Source organism: Coptis chinensis, chromosome 7, assembly GCF_015680905.1.
Source record: "Coptis chinensis isolate HL-2020 chromosome 7, ASM1568090v1, whole genome shotgun sequence".
Taxonomy (NCBI): Eukaryota; Viridiplantae; Streptophyta; class Magnoliopsida; order Ranunculales; family Ranunculaceae; genus Coptis; species Coptis chinensis.
The window spans coordinates 13,028,214-13,045,441 of record NC_141462.1 but is presented as its reverse complement, the minus strand read 5'-3'; the positions used below and the strand labels follow the sequence as shown (position 1 = coordinate 13,045,441).

Here is a 17,228-nt window from a genome sequence, read left to right as displayed (position 1 = left end):
TTTCCTGGTCTTCTTCTGCAAGTGGTATTTGGTTGTATCCACTGTATGTGTCCATAAATGATAAAAGCTCGAGACCGCACGTTTGATCTACCAGTATGTCGATCCTTGGTAGGGGGAAGCTGTCCTTTGGGCAGTGCTTGTTGACGTTGGTGAAGTCTATGTAAAGTTGTACCTGACCGTTCTTCTTTGGAACCGCTACAATGTTGGCTAGCCAAGTCGGGTACTCGACTTCTCTGATGAATCCAGCATTCTTAAGCTTTTCTATCTCTTCATTGATGGCTTTTTGAAATTTGAGTATTAGTTTCCTAGGTCGTTGTTTGATAGGCTTGACGGTTGGATCTATATTTAACTTGTGGCAAGCGACCTGAGGGTCGATTCCTAGCATATCGATATACGACCAAGCAAACACATCTTTATTGAGAGATAGAAATTTGACAAGTTGCTCCTTAAGCTTGGGGTCTAAATCAGCCCCTACATAAACAAACTTTGGGTCATCATCTGTGCCCAGATTGACTTTTTCTCCTGGTTCTATTTGAGCTTGTTTCCCTTTGAGCTTGTCTTCTGCAGTTGCTGGAGGGTTGGATGCTTGAGGATCTTACTTCTTTTGGACGTCTTTGTGTTCGACAACCTGAGGCTTGGGTAAGGACGTTGTGCTGACGTGATTACATCGGTGAGCTTCTAGTTGGTTACTTCTGAGCTCCATGATGCCTCGGGGACCAGGAAATCGCTAGACCTGGTGTTGGGTTGATGGAATTGCTTGGATCTTGTGAATCCATTGGCGTCCTAAGATGGCAGTGTAGGACGACTTGACATCGATCACACTAAAGCGTGTTGAAGTTTTGACCATGTCTTCCTTGTCGCCAATGGAGACTGGTAGGATAACGTCTCCGATGGCATCTGTGCGATCTCCGTTGAACCTGTATAGTGGTGCATTTGACTCTATCATCACCGAGTCTGGCAGGCTGGCAGGTGCATGTCCTTGTAAGTTTGATAGAAAAGTATGTCGCACGAGCTGCCTAGATCGATAAGGACTCTTTTGACTGTCCAGTTATTGATTTTGACGTGCACTACCAGGGCATCATTATGGGGTAGGCACACCTTGTTTAGATTCTCTTCAGTGAATGAAATTGATGTTGTTGTTTGAGGGTTGGTAGGATTGATCATCTCAGCTTTGTGTGAGAGGTGGTAGATTTCGTGAACCGCTCCTACTCTTCTGCGCTTCTCCCAACCTGAGGTTTCGTCGTTTGAGGTGTCTGTAATCATGTTGATTACTTTCTCCTCATCGTGGTCGGAGGAGTACTGTCTCCTGTTATGCCTCGACCAACCTGAAGATTTAGATCGTTGGGCTGCTCTGCTCCTGCTTCTGTTGTTGGTAGGTCGTTCGTTGTTGCGGCTCCTACTTCTGTGGCGTTTGGCATCCAGTTTGTGCCTTAGGTCGCTTTCTGGCAGGAACTCTTTCAATTTGCCTTCCTCCACTAAGTCTTGGAGGTAGTATTTGAAGCTCCAACATTCATTGGTGTCATGATGATGGAGCTTGTGAAAATGGCAGTATGGACGTTCTGGTATGGCAATCACTTTGTTGACGTTGGGCTTAAAGTATGGTGCTATATATATCTTCTTCAGGATTTGGCTGGGTGTCCTAGAGAAGTTAGAGAATTCCTTTTTGTGTAAGAGGGCTTGTTGGAGCTGGATCCCTTGTTGTAATTGTTGGTGTTGTTGTTGTTGTTGCTATTGTTGCCTGAATAGTGGTTGTTTTCTTTGGGTCCTCGCTTGTCGCTTACTGCAAGGACTTCTTTTCCTTTGTGCTGGGCGAGCCATTCTTCGTACTTGATGTACTTGTCAATTCGGTGGTACAGGTCATCTAAGTGTTCTAGTTTGTTGCGCATCAGAGATCCTGCTAAGTCGGAGTCTTCCAGGAGAGCGTTCATGAAAGCTGAAGTTGCAAAACTGTCCTTTAGGCCTGGCTCCATTGAGAGGAGTTCCTTTTTGAAACGTCCTAGGAAGGCGCAGATCGTCTCGCCATGTGCTTGCTTGAGCTGAAACAGGGAGTCCAAGTCGGCTTGCTTCCTCCTGTTGTGGACGAACTCTGATGCGAACGACTCATCTAGCTTGTCGAAGTTGCTGATAGAATCAGGAGTGAGCATGTAAAACCATTCCAAAGCTCCATCTTTCAAGCTAGTTAGAAAAAGTTTGCACTTCAAGTAGTTGTACTCTGTAGCGCTGTATAGGGTGAGGATCTGGGTGAAACGAGCTACGTGCTGGCCTGGACACAAGCTATCGTCATACAGCGAGAATTTTGGTTGGATGAACTCTGATGGAGGCTGCTTGTCTCTGTTTTCATATGTGAATGGTGACACCTTGTACGTCTGGAGGATCTTCTAAGCGATCTGGAGCGCGCTGGCCTTGTCATTCGACTTCTCCAATCTTTGTTTGAAGTCTTCTAACCTTTTGTTTGTGGTGGTGGTGAGGGCTGTGACGGCGTTGTTCTCTACTGCATCTGGAGTGCCATTGTTGTTGTTGGAGGTGGCTTGTTCGCACATCGTCTAGTTCTCTTGTTGAAGTGTTATGAATGACTCCTGTAGAATTTTCATTTGATCTGCTAATGCTTGTAGCTTTGCTTCCATGGTGGCTTGTTGTGACCAGCTTCGTGGGCTTGAGAAAATGGTATGTGTGTTTTCTCAAGAGAACGAACCACAGACGACGCCAATGTAGATGTTTGTTGTTTACTGGACAACGACCTGGTGATTTGTGTGGTAGGGAATGGCTCCACTTTTCTTGGGACAAGAGTTGCATACGTATCAAGTTTCTTGGGGTAAACTTGAATCAAGTCTTACGTAGTTCATCTCTCTCTATTTATAGATGTTTGAGCTGACCTTCCATATTTGCTCTGGACCATTATGAAGTGTAGATCCACCTTGTGTGCTATCTTGATGATTCGTCATTACTCTACTGTTACAAAGTTAATGTCTCCTTGATTGAGGCATTGATTGAGCTCCAAAATTGCACTAGTTGACCTGCTTCCATAAATGGCTGTAACTGATGTTGTGGACGACCTGGGTGTTGGGTCGTGGGTTCGACCTGATGATGTGGGACAAGCTGAAGGAGGACGACCTGGTATGAGGACACGTGTACTGTAGTGTGGAACGGAGGGTACTTATAGTCACGAACTATATTATCTTCTCAAAGATGAGAAGGACGTGCACTTTACATTTGGAAGTGTTCATGGAAGTGTTATTAATAAAGCAGGCCAAGGGATGTCGTCATCCAAGTTCTGCCTAAACATTGTTGGAGACACCCCCTCTTCTAACCGATTATTTGATGCAATTGCTAGCCACTGTGTTCCAGTGATCATCAGTGACGAGATTGAACTCCCTTATGAAGACATTTTGGATTACTCAGAATTATGTATATTTGTCCCTGCGTCTGATGCTATGAAGAAAGGATTTCTATTGAATTTACTCAAGTGTATCAAGCGGAGACAAATGGACCAAGATGTGGGAAAAACTAAAGGATGCCGCAAAGCATTTTGAGTATCAGTATCCATCACAGCCAGGAGATGATGTGTATATGATCTGGGAAGCCATTTCATGCAAGATATCTTCTACGTCTTCTGTTCAACTCAGACTTCACAAAAGGAATAGATTCCGCCAAACTCAACTGATGGGAAATATCAAGTAGTTTCATAAATTTACACCTTAGAGATTTTTCTTTTTTGGAATCTGCAAGGGAATCTTGTGGAACCTCATCTGTTTCAGATGCTCTAAGAGAAATGGAAAAAGAGAGGAGAGAGAGTGTGTGTGGTTAGAATGGAAAGAGAGAGGAGAGAGAGCGTGAATTTGTGGAGAGAGAAAGGGTAGGATTGGAGAAAAAAGTGGAGAGAAAAGAGAAAGAAAAAAAGTCACGTGAATTTTTTGGTCTGGAAGTTTTTTTATCCGGGAAGTCTTGACTAGAGCAAAACTATATATATATAAATATATATATATATTTATATATCATTGATTTATGGCCTTTGCAAGGAAGGAAAGATATCGGTTGCCTGTCAGCTGCCGGATAAGATGTGGGATATACATGATATTGGATTTTATCATATAATATCATTTTGTATGCTATGTTTTAGAGAGGTAAGTTGAGATCGAGACATCATCCTTCTAATAAATGGCATGTTCATTCATAGGTGCAAACCGCATGCAGTTACTTGATATTTTAAGAAAAACACATTTGGAAGGTAGGTTAAAGATGATCCCTAAAGGTCCTAAAGAGATTGGAGTTTGGCAACCAAACCAGTGATACTCGATCGGGGATCTAAAAGATGAAAATCTTAGAAGACTTGTGACACACTGAACATGTTAGCGATCATCATCATATCCTGCTATGTTTGTACTTAGGCAGCTATCTTCACAAGGCCTCTCTAGTTGACGTACGTTTGATCCTGGTGACAAGTACCAAGTGTGCTGGAAACCTAGGAGTTAATGATGGCATGTTGTGTCTTGGGAAAACCATCTTCTCTAGGTAGTACTCCTTTCATTTGGTCAACCTCAAGTTCTACTGGGGTTAAACTAACTTGGACCCATGTCCAAAACTGAGGTTCATTCCTCTAGATTTTTGCTTTTCTCACCTTGGAGGCTTGGACATGCATCCTGTCAAACTATAATCTTTGCGTTGGAACCTCCAACTCCCTATGAACAACAAAAGATTTGTTAGAGATCAAGATATTGTTGGGGTTTATACCAATACCAATCGATTCCCCCACTACACAGATAACTTGTATTTGAACACTAGTCAACTCCAGGCAAATTCTAAATATCAACTACAACCTATGCTAAAATGCCCAACTCGCTAAACAACTATTAACAACATATAATAATGTAAAGCAGAATTAAACGCATACCACAACATAAAGATATATCATGGTTCGGCCAATGATGCCTACTTCCACAAGAGCTTGTCTTTTTATAAAGTGGGAAGGAAGATTACAATCTCTCCTTTCAGTCTCTCACCTTACTAGATCACTCTTATCTCTTTACAGGGTTGTATCTCTGTAAAGATTATCTCTCAATCTTGATAGCTTTCAAGATTGGGTTTTCTCTGACTTTTATGCTGCCTCTCTTGTGTTTTCTGAGTGTTAGGTTTTGCCAAAAACTCTAACTCTTATTGCAAACTCGCGGTCCATAATTTCTTCTGAAAATAGACACTGGCAAAGCGGCGCCTCGAACAAGTCCAAGTCGGCCGGGTTCTTGTTGAGAGAAGGTCGACCAAGGCATGGGCAAGGAAGTAGTAGCCCAGGTAAGACAAGTTGAGCAGCGCGCGGGCTTCTCCATGCAGGCCGAAATCCTTTTCTCCTCACTAGCATTATGCACGTGTGTTGCACGTTAAACCAAGTACTGTATGCATGAAGATCAGTTAAGGGAGCTAAGAACCTGTTAATATATATGTTGCTATGAAAAGAAATGCAGAAGAATAGATTGCACCTGCATTGAAGATAAATAGGGTACAAAACCATAATTAAAGATTAAGGTCGAAGAAATGACAAAAAAGTTGATTGATTATATACTTTAAAACCAAAATCATCATATGTACATGTTAAAATTAGTTGAAACATTACAAAAGAAGAAAAGAACGATATGGACAAAAGCTAGTTGAAATTGCAATGGAAGCTTTGAGACCAAACAAGGAGTAGAACAAACTCATTTGAACCTTGACAACACAAAAGCGTCGTGATCAAAGAATCTAGTCAATCCCGTCATAAGGTACTGTCTTCTTTTGGCATTGAGGAAGGTCTCGCCTTTAACAGAGGCAAAGTAATATTTTCTGGCTTTACCTTGGTGAATGGGGAGAAACAACCTCAACTTGAATGGAAGGATGCCCAGGGACTTTAGTCACTTCCAAACCACCTTGTAGTAGGGCTGCCGTTTGTGGGTTGAAAAGTAGAAGCTGTTGCATGTCCTTGGGAAGCACCTTGAACACTACTTGCAAATCACCCTTGAGCTTTTTGGCGCATAACCATAGAGTCTGCACTACTGCGCCCAGAATGATGTAATTGGAAAGTTTTAAGAAAAAAGATTATAATTTAGTATGCAAAAGGTTGTGTCATTTAAACTGATGCCTTAAACCAGCACTACTTAAAAAAAAAATTGTGTGATATAGAATTTAATGGGTTGTGTTGTTTAAACTGTTGACTAAAGCTAGCCTTCCCATCTATAGAGCTTGAAAAGGCTTTTACAAACAGATCTACTATGTATTTCATCAAATACTCAAACTCATCGACAAGTGAGAAGAGTAATCAGAAGAGGCAGAAAATATATTACCTGTATCTTTACAAGTAAATGTTTTTCAATTACATTGAAAGAATCAACAATTTCCAATTCAAACATTTTCAAAAGATATTGTTGAATCTCAGTCCTCAACCTCGCCTGCCTCCATAGTCTATGATGTTCTTGTTCAAGAACGGTCGCCTTCTCTGGAACCATGGCATAAAGTTGTGTCCTTTCAAAAGTGCACGAGAATAAAAATGACCCGAGACATACCAAATAAGCGATTCAGTTACAGTAGTCACCTTTGTAATGACATGCTAAAGAAAGAAAAAAACAATAGCAAAACACCGAAAGGCATCAGTGACTAGCGTGTCTTACCTATATAGGTCCAGCTAATTCGCCCTCATCCTTTTAGATACGAACTTCCCAGCGCCCCGGGCTGATAAGCTCTCAAGAAATTCATCAGCATTAAATGTAGGCAGAGGAGGAGGAACAAAGAAAGGTGAAGCTTCTTCAAAAGGCGTAGTAGCTCTCAAGTATGGCCCGAAAGGTGCAAGGAAGTTTGTTGTTAGCTCCAAGAAATGTCTCCGCAGGATCTCATCGTTAACAACTGACATTGACTCCTTAACCCTTGGGGACATCCTTGCATCAATAAAGCTTATTCAGGGATAGCGATTAATGCGTGCAGTTGTTGCACTATATGTGCTCCAAACAACCTCCCTATGTTCCGTCATTAGACAAAGAGGACCATCTCTCCGCAACTTTACAAAATTCAACAAATTTGAAGGAGAACTTATTTAAGGACAACTGCTGTAATCCAAAACCTTCTAGCTTATTAAAGGTCTTGCCTAAAAAGGACGACTTGGGAGTTACGGTGAGCTTGCTTGAATTAGGATCAGGGCTACCAACTGAAACAATGTGTGGTATGCACCGAAGGGACTTGAGGAAAAACAGGTTTGTTACACCTAGAACCATTGGAGAACAAACATCTTTTACACAATAATAAATCTGCACAAAAAAAAAAGAACAAACTGTGTATAGAGTTCACTTACGGCAATTCACAATCTAATTACTTACTAGTAAGAGTGCAATGAGGAATAATCTAACCATGTGACTTGGGTATTGTTAAAGTAAATCCTAGACGAATCAGAATATATTTTCCAGTGAAATCAAATAGAACATGTGTAAGACAGTTGTATTTGTGTGTATATATATACCTGAGACAATATACAGAGAAGAGGACAATACCTGAGACATGTCAATGCACATTGGAGTTAAATAACTTGAACACGTCAGTGTAAACCACATTCCTTGTAAAATTCCCTGAGTAACCTTTCTGGTATCCTTTTATAACTAACACTTTAGTCATCTATCTTGATACACCTCTTGAGAGAGCTACATAGAGTTGCTAATGAATGAAACTTCACAATGCCGACATGTTTGTTCAGTATGGACTACACATAACAACAACAACAACAATGTCCATATATAAGAGTTGTGAACATAGGTTGTTTTTTATAAGTATAGAGAAGCTTCAAAGCTACTTACAGCAAAAAGAAGATAGTGACCTCTGAGAGATATCATTGTGATATGGAGTTAAATGAGGAGAACACGTCAGTGTAGACCACATTTCTCGTGAAAGTTCCCAAGTAACCTAGTTGGCTTCCCTTTTTGACCAATACTTTGGTGGGTCGAGGTCTAATCGCCTCTTTGGCGATTGCCACATAGAGTTGGCCATGACTGAATACATGATCAAGTAAGTAAACACCAACATGAGGCAATGTTTGCCCTTGAGCTTTATGTATGGTCAAAGCGAAACTCAAACGAATCGGAAATTGCTTTCTTATCATATTGAATGGAAGCTTCAGATCCTCGCTAGGCTTCAGGGGTATACGGTGCAAGAAAGCGGGTGCACCTTTAAAACCACCTGTAGCAATCTCTGCATGAATTAAGTTCGGTAGAAAAGAATGGCATATTAACCTTGTTCCATTGCACAACCCATTTTTGGGATCAATGTTTCTGAGAAGCATTATCGGTAATCCTATCTTCAAAGTCAATATGTGAGGAGGCAACCCACTTGGATTAATAGAGTTAAGCAACTCCGGTTGGTACAAATGGCGTTCATCATTCTCAACATGATCAAATGAGTAGTATGTGACTTCATCTCCTTGAAAATTTTGAATAACATGCTCGTTTATACGATCAGCAGCATCATTGGTTTGAGTAATGAGAGCCCACTGGACTACATAATTCATATTGCCTGCATTTTCTTGCATGTCTGGGAACACACTGTCTATTAGCCGAGTCAAAGAGTGATCATCCACCCATGGTACGACCATGTCATCAGGTATCTTTACCATATCACCATTGATACAAGTCTCAGTGTCGTCTCCTATACGTAGTAAAAGATCAGAAAATGAAGGATCTTCCAATGCACGCATATTCACTCTAAGATGGATGACTTTTACATAGTCCCACAAATCTGATTTTGTTACACATGCATCTATAGTTTGTGCTATTGTACCTTTATTTACAATAGGTAGCGTTTGGCGAAAGTCACCACCCATCACCAAAACTTTACCACCAAAAGGATTTTCAACATCCATGATATCTCTCAAGGTTCTGTCCAAAGCCTCAAATGCGTGATGATGGGCCATTATAGCTTCATCCCAGATGATAATAGAGGATTCTAGCAGCAATTCAGCCAAGGGGGAATGCTTACTTATATTACACGTGGATGCTGATCGTAGATTTATAGGTATTTTAAACCTTGAGTGTGTTGTACGACCTCCTGGAAACATTATGGCAGCAATACCAGAGCTAGATGTAGCAATTGCTATGCGACACTCATTCCTCAAATAGGCTAAGATCGACTGGTATATAAATGTCTTCCCAGTGCCTCCTGGTCCATCAATAAAATAAACATAACTTTTGTTACGTTCAACTGATTGTATAATAGTGTCAAAAGCAATCTGCTGATCAGCATTCAAACTTTGAATGGATGCCAAGTCTTCAGGTGGTATAGGTACTCGGCGCTCCTCCATAATTATGATGAAGTCCGAAGAGCACCGAATGCATGTTTCTGATATGCACGGCAAATCAAAATCTGAAATAGATTTGTTGTATTGGGACACCAATGAATTCAATTCTATGAGCAAATGATTTGTCTTGTGAGTGGAGCAAGTTGTAGAAGAGAAATCATCTACCATATAGTCGTGGAACTCATTCCATAAAGTGCGAACACCCACTGGCTAGCAATGTATTAAAATAGTGACAAAGCATCGTCTAAGTGCTGAAGGCATATGAATTGTAGCTGCTTCTAACAACGACTCCCCTATTGCATTATCACTTTCAAGTAAACCCAATCTCTCAGCAGCTTCTTTAAATGTTGAGCACTTGTAAAAGTGAACGGTCTTTAAGTCATCGAAAGAGGTTAGGCCTCTAACATGATCAAGCAGCAATTTTAAGTAAAATTTTTCTCCTTCGAAAGGTGACACAGTGTGTAGCTGCCAATCACTTTGTTAACTCCTCGTCTTTTCTCCCAGCATCTTTGCGAATTATTCCATGTATAGCTCATGAAACTCATGATACAAATACTGTCTTGCATTGATGTCCAATGCATTTTTTCTGAAAAATTCAGTTAACATCGTGCATGAGGTCATTTCATGTGACAGCAGTTCCCGTAGATCTCGACCCTCGGAATAAAAGACTTGGTGCATGTTCTCAAGATGAACTTGAAAGGCGTAAACTGACGGATAAATTTTATTGAGTGGAAACTTGAATATCCTCCAAAGCGCTTCATGAGGTGTAATCCAGCGTGCATCTACAAATTTCTTTATCTCATCTTGATCATCATGAGACGTGGAATTTACCTCCATAGATACCCGGCCGGTTGGAGCCTTATACACATACTTGTATAGATACTTCACACACTTGATTGTTGAGCATATTTCTATATTGATGTGACAATCATATTTCCGCAGGAGCCAAGGATTTTAAGGGATAACCCAACGATTGTCAACAGATAACCCCTTTGAGAGAGTTAGCACCCAACCATTACTGTAACACCCGTATTTAAAATACGTATTTATTTATTTATTTAAAATTTGTTGGATTGGATTTGGGATACGTGGGCCTAATTTCTGGGCCCGAGTCTGTGTTGGGCTTAGATTTCAAACCCAGGTATATATTCATATTTTTTTCCAGAGAATAGGATTTTTAAATAAAAATAAAATAAAATAGAGGCGGCTCGTTTGCTAGAGCGTTGAAGCGCGACGATTCGGACTAGGAGGGATTCGAGGAGCTTTGGATTAAAGTGAGTAGTTATGTTTTTTCTTTTTCATATAAAAACTAGAGTTTTAGAATAATAAAAAAAACATTTACTGTCAGAGTTTTTGTTCTCGCTCAGTTTTTCTATTTTTCCTATGTCGGGTTATTTTTCCCATGTCGGATTATTTTTCTCATCCTGTGAAATTATTGGGACTGGTTAGATGTTAGTATATTTATTTACTTAAGCATTGAAACTCTGAATTTAATATGTTGGAGCTCGGACAAGGCTGTTAATGGCGGCACTGAGAAATCGCCAGTAAAATTTATGTGAACTGTTATTGTTGTTTTGTTGTTGATTGAATATTGGTGGTAGTAAAGGGATGAATGTTGGGTTGTTGTGGTATATTGGTTGAGTGATAGAGAGGGGGCTATCGAAGCTTTAAAAAAAGGGGTTGTAATGGCATCGAGATTAATTGGTGTGGAGATCAATTGGTGAAGAGTGAGGATGTTTGGGTTGGATTCAAATTAGGTGTTTGGGTGGAGATCAAAACCCGCACCGATTGGTGGTGGTTGGAGGTTGGCAGTGGTGCAGATGAAGCTTCGACAGGCGTTAATGGCGGTGCAATGGAGTTTTGGAGCAGCGAGGGTTTTGAGTTTTGATGGTACCAAAGTGTTGGGTTTTTCATCATGAGTCAAACCGCTGGAATGGAATTGGAGGAGGAGGAGAATACGGTGGTGGCTGGTGGTGGAAGAGGCTACTGGCGTTGGAGGTAAGGAAGATGATATTGTGTCTGTTTTGGTGGGCCTTGGGCCGAAAAGTTTAAGTTTGTTTGGGCCAGTTCAATTAGTTTTTTGTTTTGGGCCGGTTTAAAAGGTTTATGTGGGCTGGTCCATAGAATTTAAGTGGATCACATAGTATTCTAAGGTCTGTTTTGGTTAGATAATTTTAACTTGGGCCAAATCAGTTTATGGGCTGGGTTAAGGCTTAAGTTATTGAGCCGGGTCAGTTTAGCCAAGTCGATTAGGACTAGGGTTTGAACTATTTTTTTTTAAATATGGGTTTGGGTGAGGACCGGTTTGGATGACCACCGGTTAGGACTGTTGACTGTTGGGCTTGACTATTGACCGTTGACTGTTGACTTTTTCCAAAATGTTATAGATTGAATTTTATGGACCAATCCGATGATAGGAGGGTGGTGACACTTGTATAAACTAGTTTGTCATTATCTAATATAGATTTGACGTTGATCTTGTGTAAATACTGGCACGTAACAAGAGGGGAATTCTTATAAGACTTAGATATATACGTTTTTATGATAATTAAACTACATACGGACTTAAATTCATGGACTTTAGTTTTGGGCTTTTTGATGGTTGATCAGTTTGACCTGACTTGTGATTTGGACTCAAATAATTATGCGTGATATTTGGACTTGAGTTGTTCTTTCTTTTTAAAGTCGTTTCATTTTGATATTTGGTGGAATGGACTTATATTTTGATTATTTATATACTATTTGTATTGTGCACAAATGGAAATAATGCGTGCCTTTGATGGTGAATTGAGTTCACATAAATATATTGAACGAATACGTTACAGGATTGATTACTATTATGAGTTGCTACTTAAATGAATTGTAGTATTTATGAAGGCTTGAGATATTCCATGTGGTTTAGTGCAATATATGATTGGCACATGAAATAATAAGTTTCGAGATTTGATATAGAGATATTTGGATATCGTGCAATGAATAGTATTGGCACGTGATAATGTAGATTGTATTATAACGAGAAACGTTGAGCTTCAGTACAATTAAGTATACTGGCATGAGATAGAACAAGAATTATTCTGAGATATAAATGTATGACACTTGAATAAATTACGTAACGAAAATCTTAAAACCTAGCTACCACAACTCATGTGATTTGGCCCTTGTGATGGGCGTATGTGATATGATTGGCCCTTCTGGCGTTTCAGTGAATCTGAATGTCCCTTCGGGCGTAAGTAATTTGATTGGCCCTTCTGGCGTTTCAATGAATCTGAATGGCCCTTCTGGCGTAGCCGAATAGTGGCTTGATTTTTTCGTTCGCAAAATTAGAACGAGACGCGCGATATTTAATGCCGAATAGTGGCAGTACTCACATAATGGCTTTCGTGTGCGGATTACCTGGTATGCGATATCCCGCTTAGGGTAGCTACGCACGAAGTGGTTCATTATGTGAGGGGAGGCATGTGGATGTACATGTTCGGCGTTGGGTAGCGATTGTGGTAGCCAGGGAAACTAGGTAAGACATAGATACAACGTGATTTTAGGGACACGCAAAGAAAGCCTTAAATAATATAATTATGGAAATATGTTAGTTAATGATATATCTTTAAATATATGATTGTATATGGTTCTGCAGAAAGGTGGGTCAAACTATTTACTTGTGCAGAGATGACCCACTCTGTAATTGAGCATGAAATGCGGTAAGTATAAAATATGCTTGGCTAGTTAGTAGTTTAGTTAGAACCTAAGGCGCCTCGGTGGAGGAACTAAATGCCTTTGTATTATTGTTGGGAAGCTAAGGCGCCTCAGTGGAGGAACTACCTGCCTTAATTATTGTACTTAAGGATGTTGTATTATTCGTTGGATGTTAAAGGCCTCGGTAGAGGAACTAACTGCCTTATTTAGTATGTAAATATATGTATAAGTATATATTGTATTTTAGGGCTACTCACACCAGCATTGTTTATAATGCTGACCCGATTTGCATGTTTGCTTATCGGGATTGTTCATTAAATGAACATAGTTGATAAGTCTTGACAGGGTTAGTGTTGAAGAAGGTTGGTTGTTGCTTGTGGTTTGCGTTAGCGTTAGCGTTGCATTTTGGATATGTTTTGTTTTCCCTTAAGGTGTAATAGATTTTAGTGGAGACAATGTTGTTTTGTATTTTCAGTTGTAATTATAATTAAATGGGGTTGAAAGGAGATTTGTAATTTAATCATATTTGCGAGTTTTTGGTAATGAAGAGGACTTTTGTTTATCTTAAATTTTTATTGGTTTTTAATTATCCGCGTATTTAAACTGATTATGGGTTTTTGGGAGTTGAGAGTGCATCACACCTCGAAAATCGAAGAGTCGGGAACAAATATTGTTTTTCCGAATTCTGTCGAAATTCGGGTGTGACAATTATGTCTTCTTCTATATGTTGGGTAAAAGTCGTTTCCTTGAACTGTGTCTTCGGCAAACTCCTTCGGATATGTTTTTTTGCAGAAACCATCTTTCATGCAAACAGCATCTGATTTAAGGTATTGTTTGAGTCTAACACCTTTTTCAGGATAGCCAAAACCCGTCTATCAAGAATTTTTCTCTCAGTTAGACGGTACTCCAATTCATGGTCAGTGTCATAAATATACATTTGCAAATAACCGGTCGGTCACCAGGTCGTGGTAGGAAACCACCAATTCGATGATATATGGCACCTCTGGCACGATATGTGTACACACCATTTCTACCATTTGCCAAAGCATCATCAATATGAACTCCCATGGAAGTAAAAGAGAACACATGGTTATATGAACGAATATTATCTCGAAAATGAATACCATCAGCTGATTGTGACGTGTATAGATATGCTAATTCGGGTGAAGGTGCTAGCAAAGGGAGTCTGACCTACCCGTTAAGATAACAAAGACTACTTGTCTCAGAAGGAAATAATTTCGCTCCATAGTGATGACATGTTTTAAAACTTTGGAGTCAGAACGGTTCAATATAAGGGTTATCTTCAAAGCCTCTTGCACTATTGTGGTATGAACGCAATGATGTCCTTTTTGATCTAATACCATCGGATGAAAATATGTTATTATCTAGTGTAGCTGCTAGATATTTTACAAAAGATCAGATAAATTTAAGTAAGAAATTAGTATATTGACCAGAGAAAATTCCAAGAGAAGTGAACCTGTGGTTGTAGCTATATCTGTAGAATGAATTTCATCCGTAAATGCATGTCGTGAACGAAGTAGGTCATTCTCAATATAAACATCATTTAAGTCAACATTTGGATTTCCTACGTTGTCAACAGCTTTCAAAAAAACAAAAACAAAAACAAAAAACAAAAAAATTAGCTAGTAATAACATCAACAATGAATTGATAACAATAATAACCTAATAATATCAAATATAACAAACAAATTAATAAAGAAATAAACTGAAGTATAAACATAAAAATCTACATACCAATATTAACTGGAAATGTGCGACCATCAACTTCAAGGGTGACTGGCAAGTAATTACCAGTGAATCTACTAAACTCTGACTCAATATGTTGCCTCAGTAGAGAGAGCAAATGATTTACGTTTACGTCATACTCAACAATAGTGACACCTGAAGTAAAAAAATAGAACGTGCATAAATAATGAAAATCAACAATATAGAATTAAATATACTAAAGTCTAAATAGATGTTATATATATATATATATATATATATATATATATATAACAGTAGAACCCAAGTATTTAATTACCTGAACGTTGTGAACTTTGAGCGTCAACTTGGGTAGATTTTTCTTGGGACCGTACTTGGATATGGTCTACAGTATTAAATATAGCAAAGTCTAAATAAATAAGCATATATTAATCAAAATAACATAAACCAAGCAATCAATTACCTGAATGTTGTGAAATCTTATCGACGCCTTGAATGTATTCTCCTTGGGAATGCAGTTGGTTTGGTCCTTTGACGTTGGTAGGGCCTTCTTGTGGTTTATCATGGTTGAGTTTGACTCGTTCACCAGTTGAAGCATTCTTTCGACGACTATAGTACTCACGTCTCCGTTCCCGATTAATAGATTGTTGTTAAGCAGTCATTCGATGCCTTCTCTCTCGCTGACGCAAACATTCGTGTTCCCTATGCGCGGAAAGTTGTTCTTCACTCATCTTTTGGCATCTATCATGATTGAGTTGAACCTGGTCGCTAGTTAAACCATTATTTCGCCGCATATAGTATTCATGTTTCCGCTCTAGTTCAATAGATCGTTGTTCAGCAGTCATTTGTTGTCTTCTATCTCGCTGACGTAGACGTTCGCGTTCCTTATGCGCATAAAGTTGTTCCTCAGTCATGTTTTGGCATCGATTTCTTTGTCTCAGTCGTTACCAATCCAAACAATCATGAATTCCGTTAAGTACCAATGAGTTCTCTTGGGCCGAGTTCTCCATTTGGAGTGCAAATGAGAATAAATGGTGGCGAGAAGAACATGCACAACCTGATCATTAAATATATAATCAAACCAATCATAAATAAATAAATAAATAAAAATAAAAATAAAATAAAAAATAAGTAAATACAAACACAACATAATGTAAACAATTACCAAAATGAGCACCTTAATCATAGAGTTTATTAGACCACTTAGAGTTTAATTTCAATAATCATAGAGTTTATTGGACCACTTAGATTAGAAGTCTGCATTTAGCTCTTGATAATATTCTCAGACTAAAGCGATAAAAATGCTTGGAAGATTCATTGAAAGGTAAAAAGAGTTGCAAATTTGAAGTAGCAAATTGAACTGGTATACACCAGAGATAATTAGACCTATCAGAGTAAGATTTTTGCCAAGTGCAAGCATATGTATTATTTGACCAGGACCATCAGTTTGAACTGTATAATACCAATAAAATAAAAAATAAAACGGCCTCCCTTAATTAAGAAATAGGAGTAATCAAGGGACATGATGTTTTCATAGTGTTGGATACCATCTTGTTTTTCAAGCACTTCCACCCATAGTACAAAATATCCCGATATATCGTGATATTTGGAGATATCTATCCAAATTTCAGATAAAGATATATAAATATTACGATATGTTCAGAGATATATACGACTGCAAATATTGGTGATATTTCGACGATATTTGTGATATTTTGCGATATTTTGTGTATATAATAATTTTATTTAATATTTACCATTATATTTCAAATAAATATAAATAATATATCATGATATATCAATAAATATCCACAATATCTACGATATTTGTCGATATTTTGGATATATCCACAATATTTGCATGTGAAATAATATCAAATATTTGCATGTATCGTGGATATATCCCCCCCTCTTAGAGAGATATATCCACGATACATATCCAGAAATTGAATATCGATAAATACCCATATCTTGATATTTTGTACTATGCTTCCACCACAATTATTATTCTATAAAGGCACTTGTGGTTTCACATGTATACAGTAGAAGAGAAGGCAGTAGAAGAGAAGGCGGTGCATAAGAGCAATTCATTTTGGTCAATCTAGTGGTCACTAAGATAGATAAACAAATATGTCTTCACATACAATCTAGTGTCTTCACTAAGATAAATAAACAAATTTGTGTTTTCTTAGTACTTAAAGTAACTAAAGTATTTCATGTTGAAGCTCGTAGTGTCACTATTAGATGTTTGCCTGCAGTACGTGATTAAGCCCATTCTAAATAAACCCCATGAAAACAACAAAACTCAAAACCCCAATCTAAATAAACCAAAAAGTTGAATATTCGAAAACTCAAAAGCCCATTATAAACAACAATATTTACCTCAAGAGCAAGCTTGAATCTTCGAAAATTCCTTAAATGTTAGGTAGGTTTTGAACGAAGTTGGGTTAAAGCATTCAATGGGTTTTGAGTGCGATGATGTCGGGGATGAATTTGAGAGAAAGGGTGGGCGACTTCCAAG

At 38.7% G+C, this 17,228-nt stretch overlaps 1 protein-coding gene and 1 pseudogene across 1 annotated transcript; both read right to left on the bottom strand.

Annotated features, from left to right (window-relative positions):
- Positions 1–5,814: 5,814 nt before the first annotated feature.
- Positions 5,815–7,835, bottom strand: LOC147486112 (uncharacterized; annotated as a pseudogene).
- Positions 7,832–9,295, bottom strand: LOC147486111 (uncharacterized). The gene has a single exon (XM_086573648.1). It carries the CDS (start codon positions 9,293–9,295, stop codon positions 7,832–7,834), a length of 1,464 nt encoding a protein of 487 aa, XP_086429774.1.
- Between the last annotated feature and the right edge of the window lie 7,933 nt (positions 9,296–17,228).

Bases quoted from the DNA above. Each gene is read 5' to 3' on its own strand.
- LOC147486111 (XM_086573648.1), bottom strand. From the start codon at position 9,295: ATGGAGGAGCGCCGAGTACCTATACCACCTGAAGACTTGGCATCCATT.